Source organism: Babylonia areolata, chromosome 9, assembly GCF_041734735.1.
Source record: "Babylonia areolata isolate BAREFJ2019XMU chromosome 9, ASM4173473v1, whole genome shotgun sequence".
Classification (NCBI taxonomy): Eukaryota; Metazoa; Mollusca; class Gastropoda; order Neogastropoda; family Buccinidae; genus Babylonia; species Babylonia areolata.
In genome coordinates this window covers 30,514,631-30,523,957 of record NC_134884.1, presented here as the reverse complement: position 1 = coordinate 30,523,957, position 9,327 = coordinate 30,514,631, and the positions used below count along the sequence as shown (strand labels likewise).

General features: G+C 48.2%; 1 protein-coding gene across 1 annotated transcript in view; it reads left to right on the top strand.

The window, feature by feature from the left end:
- Positions 1-8,842, top strand: part of LOC143285617 (uncharacterized) — a 31,928-nt gene extending 23,086 nt beyond the window's left edge. Inside the window, exons 11-16 of the mRNA XM_076593015.1 lie at positions 1-203; positions 586-774; positions 2,104-2,271; positions 3,377-3,579; positions 8,029-8,260; positions 8,756-8,842. The exon at positions 1-203 is cut by the window's left edge and continues 16 nt beyond it. Of these exons, the coding sequence (XP_076449130.1) occupies positions 1-203; positions 586-774; positions 2,104-2,271; positions 3,377-3,579; positions 8,029-8,260; positions 8,756-8,842 (1,082 nt within the window). The remainder of the gene's footprint in view (positions 204-585; positions 775-2,103; positions 2,272-3,376; positions 3,580-8,028; positions 8,261-8,755) is intronic.
- The last annotated feature ends 485 nt before the right edge of the window (positions 8,843-9,327 follow it).

Sequence of the window (9,327 nt, the reverse complement as noted above, 5' to 3'; positions counted from 1 at the left end):
ACATGCCCTACGCCGACCAGAGTGCCTTCATGACGCCCAGCGAGACGTTGGCCAAGGTGGTGTGTGAGTCCCTGCGGCCCTTCTTCACCCCGGACACCCCACTGGAGGCCCGCGAGATCATGCAGGGGGCTTGGGAGATGGACCCCCTGGCCAGACCCTCCGCGCGTCACGTGCTGTCCGCTCTCAAAAGGGCCTGCCCCAAGGTGCTGTGAAGTACTGTGCTGTGTCTGGTTTTTGTTGTGTGTGGTGTGGATGGGTCACAGTCCCTCATTGACTGTATTCTAGATGTATGTGTCAGACACGGTCCCTCATTGACTGTATGCTGGATTCCATGTGTCAGACACGGTCCCTAATTGACTGTATGCTGGATGTATGTGTCAGACACGGTCCCTAATTGACCGTAAGCTGGATTTATGTGTCAGACATGGTCCCACATTGACTATGCTGGATTCCATGTGTCAGATACGGTCCCTCATTGACTGTATACTGGATGTATGTGTCGGACACGGGCCCTCATCTACTGTATACTGGATGTATGTGTCAGACACGGTCCCTAATTGACCTTATGCTGGATGTATGTGTCAGACACGGTCTCTCACTGACTGTATACTGGATTCCATGTGCCAGACACGATCCCTGATTGACTGCATGCTGGACTCCTTGCTGCAATACGTCCACCAGCTGGAGGAGACTCAGCGCCTGATGGCGGGGGCACAAGTAGACAAGGCCGACAGCCAGCACCACACCATGTCCTCGGGCACTGTCCTCCCCCAGGTAAGCTGCATCTTCAGACCTCTGCTGGGTTGCATGAACGATCTTAGAGGCGCTGGTTCTGCTTTGTGTTTTAAGAACGTTTCAAACGCTATGTTGATTCCATTCATTTGGGAAGATTCATAACAAGTGGTTCAACAAAAACTAAGCCATCATCCCGAACTCTGGATATTTTGTAAACTGACGATATTCAATATTCCTTAACTATGGATCTCTCTTCCAGAGACAAAATTCCATATTCTTCGACTCTTGAATTTTCTGTCAGACGAAGATAGGCCACATTCCTCCACTCTGGATTTCTCTCTGAGAGTCAGAATTATATAATAAAGACACACCAGTTCCGTTTGGTGTGGAAATGGACGGAAAACGAGCCACCATGTCCACATCGTCCCAGCGACTTGCTGTTAGCCAATTCATACAATAAGAAGACATCCCTTTGACTGAAAATGACAAGAATTTTCTGAGACTTTATAAATGGTTATCGACAACTTTGAGTGGGTTGGATAGATTACCTGTCGAAATAATCAAGCAGGCTGCTGTTTCGTTTTTCAAGAGGAGCATCTGGTTTGTATGAATGACTGGATATAGCAAACGAATTGTACTTTGAACTCCAAACCATAGTAATCGTTTCTTGTTCATTCTTCGTCTTCTTCGTTCGTTGGCTGCAACTCCCACGTTCACCCGTATGAACGAGTGGGCTTTTACGTGTATGGTTGTTTTTACCCCGCCATGTAGGCAGCCATACTCCGTTTTCGGGGATGTGCATGCTGGGTATGTTCTTGTTTCCATAACCCACCGAACGCTGACATTGATTACAGGATCTTTAACGTGCGTATTTAATCCTCTGCTTGCGTATACACACGAAGGGGGTTCAGGCACAAGCAGGTCTACACATATGTTGATCTGGGAGATCGGAAAAATCTCCGCACTTTACCCACCAGGTGCCGTTACCGAGATTCGAACCCGGGACCCTCAGATTGAAAATTCAACGCTTTAACTACTTGGCTATTGCGCCCGTCATGTTCATTCAAATGTCAAAAGTGCTGGCAATAGTCATGCATTTGTATTTCTTTTCGATAGAACTTTGTTGATTTGTTGATAATGGATTACATTTTGTCTATCATTAAGGAAATTTGACTTGTTGAAGTGTCTTTGTTGTTTGCTCGAGTGTGCTCTTTCTATATCAAGATTTCATTTTGTTCAGATTTTTACATCACTGGGTTTTTTTGTTGTTTTTTTGTATGATGTGTGTAACGGATGTATGTGTGTGTCGTTTCAATGTCCCCAGGGGGTACAAGACATAAATTTCTTGCCTTGCCTTGCTGTGGGCAGACAAACACGGGAGACGCCAGGTGGCAGCAGAGGCTGATGACGTTGCCACCCGCCATTGCACAAGCTCTGGGCAGTGCTGACCTGAGTCCACGGTTGGTGGACAGCGCTTCCGTGCTGGTCATGTGTGTGGCCAGCATTGACCATCTCCTCCGTGTGTCCACTCCGCAGGTAGGTAAAAACACTCTTGCGTAGGGAGAAGATGTCTATTCCGCGAGATTTATGATGATTTGTGGTCATAGATTTCAGTAAAGTCTTCGGAGTGTCCTTTATAATCAGGTCTGCTTTTAAAAAGGTCATCTTTTTATTAGTTTTTTTTTCTAATTGGGGTGGGGTAGAAAAAAAAATCGTCAAGACATGGCGGTCGTTGATGACATGGCATAAAGATAACAAGATATGAACTGTTTTTACTAACTCGTGCATGCTTGCACAGATTTCATTTGTCGTCAGTAATTTTCACGACCATACAAAATTCATTCACACATCATGTCTGGTGTAAGGACAACAAACCCCACGTTTTGTCCTTCGTAAAAGACCTCTGGTAATGAATGGAACTCCAAAACTGACAATGAACTAATCCAGATCTTTCGCACTCTAAAAGTTGTTCAATTTGTCACAGTAATAGGAAATATGTTATTTTTCTGACTGGATCATTGCCGAAGAAGAATTCGATAGATTTCACGTCCTTTTAAATTAATGGACGTCGTCTCATTACTTTCTTGGCAAAGGTGAAGGTAATAGAGTTTGTGTCTTAGCAGAAGGTGGTAATAAGTGTTTGCATCTTTGCGAATGGTTAAAGGTACCAGAGTTTATCTTTGTAAAAGACTCACGTGACAGACTTCATGTCTTCGCATATGGTAAAGGCGACAGGACATGATGAGGGACCGTGTAGTTGCAGGACGTGTCAGAGATCGTTCATGTGGTTGCAGGACGTGCTGAGAAACCGTCCGTGTAGTTGCAGGACATGATGAGGGACCGTGTAGTTGCAGGACGTGTCAGAGATCGTTCATGTGGTTGCAGGACGTGCTGAGAAACCGTCCGTGTAGTTGCAGGACGTGACACTGACAGATACGGAGTGGTTGCAGGACGTGACAGAGACCGAGTGGTTGCAGGACGTGATAGAGACCGAGTGGTTGCAGGACGTGACAGAGACCGAGTGGTTGCAGGACGTGACAGAGTCGTATGGTTGCAGGACGTGACAGAGACCTGTGTGGTTGCAGGACGTGACATAGATCTGTGTGGTTGGAGGATGTAACAGATATCCGTGTTGTTGCAGGACGTGATAGAGCTGGTGGGTGACGTGCAGCAGGGAGTGACCACCTTGCTGGACACGCGCTTCCCGCACGTGCTGCAAGTGGAGGGGGGCGGGGCCAGCTACACCCTGGCCGTCGGCCTGACCAAGCACTCGGCTGACCACCTGAAGACCGCCGCCTGTCTGGCACTGGACCTCCTCACCATGGCCAGCACCTTCACCATCCGGTACAGCAGAAAACTGCAGCTGTTTCAGACGATGGTGATGTTGTTGTTGATGATGATGATGATGTGATGATGTTGATAATGATCATGATGATAATGATGATGATACCCCGGTACAGCGAAACATTTAGCTGTTTCCGACGATGATGATGTTATGATGATGATGGTGATGATATCCCGGTACAGTGAAACATTCGGCTGTTTCTGATGTTGATGATGATAAAGATGATGGTGATGATACCCCGGTACAGCGTAAGCTTCAGCTATATCTGATGATGATGATGATGATGATGATACCCCGGTACAGCGAAAATTTCAGCAGTTTCTGATGATGATGATAATGATGACAGCATCACTTATCATACATGTATGATAGTCAGTCATATTCGACTGTGACAATCAGGGCTAGAATTTGGTTATTCCTAAGAGCGCCTTGCCCAAAGCTACATCCCCATCTCTCTCAGCCAAGGGGGGTTTAGGACAGTCGGTGTTGGGGTGGTCCCCAAAGATCAACTGGCCCTCACGGCTGTAGCAGTAAGAGCCAGAGTACTGTTTGTTATATACTACTTACGACTGGCGATGCAGTTTGTGATGTGTCACTCATCAGTCATCACGTTCATCACATTTACATAACGACTAATATTATGATGCATGAAAAAAACGCCTTGGACATGGATTTTCTATCTATTCGTGTCTGAGAATTGTCCAGACTATCGCTTCCCCTCCCTGCTACCCCCCCTCCCATTAGATGTATATATATATATATATATGTGTGTGTGTGTGTGTGCGATATACATATAGCTCCACCGTGCTGTGTGCATGCCACACGCAGTTGGTCCCCGGGGTGTGTCTACCCATGCATGCGAAGTCTGGATCCGGTAGAATCTGCGGAAGACTATCGGTTCAACGGAGACGAAGGCGGTTACAGCAGCGCACTGTGGAGTGCAGAGAGCAAGATGAGACACCGAAAGGATATCTTGGTCATCCACTGCATCCGTGCTCATCCTCCAGTCGTCACGACTTAGTCTTGCCACTGGAAATTGGTGAACCCGGACGAGAGAGTGAGGTCGACGTTGCGCAAATCCTGTTCACTTTAAACAAACTCATCGCGCAAGTCATCAGTCATCCTTAATGACCTTTCATCCTTCATCCTTTCATCACCCCGAAGTCCTGTGGCGACAGGCGAGCGACGAAACGACAGGTGTGGGTACACTGGCAGTCGCAGCAGCAGACCTGCACGCAGGCGGCTCAGGCCATAGGGTCGTTCTTCATCGACAGGAGCAGCGATGGAGCTCGGCAGCCGTCTGAGCGTCTGAACAGCCCTCTTTAGGAATGCACTGCTCACCTCCCTGGCATGAGGAAGGGGCTGGAAAAGGTGCCCTAAAAATTGCCTGCTCTATATCACCCTGGCCAGCATACCGCGGCTGGCGGGGACCCTACATCAGCGGTCGAAACAAAGAGAAAGAAAAGAAAAAAACAAGGATCGTTCCTCTTACCATTGGTGCTTGGAACATACGGACTCTCCTGGACAGAGATGACGCGGACAGACCCCAAAGGAGAACGGCACTAGTTGCATCCGAACTCGCCAGATACAACATCGACATCGCAGCCTTGAGTGAGACTCGGCTTGCAGGCGAAGGCGAGCTCTATGAACGGGGATCTGGTTACACCTTCTTCTGGAGTGGACGAGGAAGCGAAGAGCGACATGAGGCTGGCGTTGGTTTTGCAGTAAAAACAGCACTTGTCAGCAAGCTAACTGGAATCCCAAAGGGACTCAACGATAGGCTTATGACCATGAAACTCCCACTGGCATCTGGCCAGAAGCACCTCACCATTGTCAGTGCCTACGCCCAAACCGTGACCAACCCGGATGAAGTGAAGGCGAAGTTCTACGAGGACCTTCACTCTGTCATTGCTGCTATCCTGAAAGCAGACAAGCTCATCATTCTTGGGGACTTCAATGCTAGAGTTGGCTCTGACAACATCTCCTGGGATGGAGTGATTGGAAAGCACGGCGTGGGCCACTGCAACCCAAATGGATTGCTTTTGCTTCAGACCTGTTCAAAGCACGAACTGCTGATAACCAACACAGTTTTCTGCCTACCTACCCGTAACAGAACGTCATGGATGCACCCTCGCTCAAAGCATTGGCATCTCATAGATTACGTCATCGTCAGGAAAAGGGATAGGCAAGATGCATGTGTGACAAAGACCATGTGCGGCGCCGAGTGTTGGACAGACCATCGCCTTGTAGTCTTGAAGCTGAATATTCGAATCCAACCCAAGAGACGCCCCCAAGGCCAGAAGGCTCCAAAACGGCTCAACATCGCTAAGCTGAAAAACATCACCATCAAACAGACCTTTGTGGAGCTGCTGGAAGATCGTCTGGAATCCGCCTCTCTGGACAACCAGAATGCGCGAGCTGATCTATAGTACAGCTTCAGAGACTCTGGGACCCATGACCAGAAAGCACAAAGACTGGTTTGATGAAAACTGTGATGAAATCAAGCAGATTCTGGATGAGAAACGCCGTCTACATCAAGCCTACCTGAGCAACCCAAAGTCCACATCAAAAAAGGATGCGTACAATGCCATCCGCAGGACTGTTCAGCAAAAGTTACGTCATATGCAGGATAAGTGGCTGAGTGACAAAGCTGATGAGATCCAGGGATATGCTGACAGGCACGATATGAAGAGGTTCTATGATGCCTTAAAAGAAGTCTACGGCCCCACATCCTCAGGATCATCCCACCTCCTCAGTGCAGATGGGAATACCTTGATCACCGAGAAGGAGAAAATTCTCGAACGCTGGGCTGAGCACTTCAACAGTGTCTTAAATCGCCCTTCCTCCATAAATGATGAAGCCATAAACCGTCTCCCACAAGTCCCCATCAACGAAGCACTGGACGATCCGCCAACACTTCTTGAGACCCAGAAAGCAATCCGTCTGCTATCCAGTGGCAAAGCACCTGGCTCAGACTGGCAGCAGAGGTCTACAAGGATGGAGGCACTGTGCTGACTGAGAAGCTCTATCAGCTGTACTCACTCATGTGGAAAGAAGAGACGATCCCCCAGGATTTCAAAGATGCATCAATCGTTCACTTGTACAAGCGAAAGGGGAACCGGCAAGCCTGTTATAACCTTCGGGGCATTTCTTTGCTCTCCATCGCAGGCAAGATACTTGCCAGGCTCCTACTAAACCGCCTCACAGCACACCTTGACCACGCTGGATCTGAAGCTGACATGCAACTCAGCGTCGACAAGTTTGCCACTGCCAGCAGGAACTTCGACCTTACCATCATCAGCACGAGGAAAACTGAAGTTCTCCATCAGCCAGCCCCAGGGAAACCCCACGTTGAGCCCAACAACACAGTCAACGGTCAGAGACTCAGTGCGGTGGAGCGGTTCATATACCTTGGCAGCACACTGTTACGAAATGCGACCATCGACGATGAAGTGAACGTCAGAATTGCAAGAGCAAGCGCAAACTTTGGTAGACTCTATGCAAATGTCTGGAACAGAAGAGGCACTGGTCTTGAGACCAAGCTAAAGGTCTACAGAGCAGTAGTTCTCCCCACACTACTGTACGCCTGCGAAACTTGGACAGTGTACCGACACGCCAAGAAGCTGAACCACTTCCACACAACATGCCTCAGGAAGCTACTGAACATCAAGTGGCAAGACAGGACCCCAGACACGGAGGTGCTTGCAAAAGCCACCCTTCCCAGCATCTTCACCATCCTGATGCAGTCCCAGCTTTGCTGGGCTGGACACGTGGTGCGCATGCCAGACCATCGACTGCCCAAAAGGCTCTTCTATGGCGAGCTGCAACAAGGGAAGAGATCACACGGAGGTCAGAAGAAGCGCTTCAGAGATACTCTGAAAGTCTCTCTGAAAGCGTTTGATATCAACCCTGACTCCTGGGAGAAATCTGCAGTGGGCCGTGACAAATGGCGCGCTGCTGTGCACAAAGGCGCCAAGTTGTGCGAGGCCAACAGGACTGCTGCAGCTGCTCAGAAGAGGCAGGCCAGAAAGTCACGGGCAAACAAGCTCCCTGACAATGATATGCCGGTCTTTGTCTGCCCCAACTGTCAGCGAACATTTCGTGCGCAGATTGGACTATTCAGCCATCTGCGCATTCACAGATAGATTCATGAGCATCCCCCCCTCCCACCACCACCACCACCCTCCCCCCATCCCCCAGCTGGATGACAACGATGGTCATCATCGATCTCGATGGACACACACCACCACCATATTATATGTATATATGTAGAGAGAGAGAGAGAGAGAGAGAGAGAGAGAGAGAGAGAGAGAGAGAGAGAACTAATATGTGGGGAGGGGGTGACAAAATATTATATATATCTGAGTGTGTGCTTGAATGCCTTGAGTATGCGCGCTCCTTTACCCATCTCGCTTTCATTGAACTCATCATCCCGTATCATCGTGCAGACACTGTCGGAACGACAGACTGAGTCTGCGCGTGGGTCTTGGAACCGGAAACGTCGTGATGGGTCTCACCGGATCTGACGTAGCACGACTGTCCTTATTTGGAAAGGCTGTGGGGCGCGCGCAGAGCATGTGTGATTCCTGCCTGCCGTCAGCTATCCAGCTGAACGATGCTGCGCACACTGCTCTCGCCACCTTCAAATACTTCACCTGTGTTGAGAGGAAGGAGTGCAAAGTACAGTTGTTGTTGTTTTTTACTGTTTCATGCAAGTTGCTATTCCTAGCAATTTCAAATTCATTGTCATTATCATCATTATTATTATTTAAAATAAAGACTCAGAAACTTTCTTGATTCTGCAGGAAAGCGCAGATCACTAACAGGTGAAACGATAACTCCCATTCTTAATAACCCTTATTTTTATTGATAATTCAAACAACCGAAAAACTGAAAACGGCTGTCTTTTCCTTTTTTGTTCCTATAACCTTGATCTTTAAGTATATATTTTTTCCGTTTCTAGTTCGATTTCTTTGAATTAAAAAAGAGGTATTATTATGAAAGTTAGAAATGCATATTAAGATGATGAAACAGTTTCTGAAAAATACTTTATTGATTTTTTAACCAGAGCCAATTTATTGCATTTACATGAAACGATCAATAATGACTTTCAACATGGCTATCAGTAGCTAGTTCAAACGATTTATGAGAGGTGTGTGGACGTGTTTGTTTCAGGACAAATCCAACGCTGGCAAGAGCTATTGGCTGGTTAGTCACCGTAACATGACAGAGACTTTCAATCCGGAGAATCTGAGCCACTGATTTGATCTGACCCCTCCCTCCTTCCACCCACACCGAAGAACAGAAGTTCCCCACCACCACCCACCACCACCACCACCAGTACCACAGCCAGTGGTCTTTCTACCCCAACACACCATCCTTCGTCCTCTTGTTTCATCGTGCGCCATGAGAGGAAGGTGTCAGAATGGTTAAGACGCTCATCTGCCAATGCAGAGTCTATGGGGGTCTGGGTTCGATCGATTCCCTACCCCCGAAAACGGAGTATGGCTGCCTACATGGCGGGGTAAAAACGGTCATACACGTAAAAGCCCACTCGTGTACATACGAGTGAACGTGGGAGTTGCAGCCCACGAACGCAGAAGAAGAAGAAGAGAAGAAGATCGATTCCCGCTTTCGCCCTTTCTCCCAAGTCTGACTGGAAAATCAAACTAAGTGTCTAGTCATTAGGATGAGACGACAAACCGAGGTCCCATGTGCAGCACGTACTTGGCGCACTGAAAAAGAAC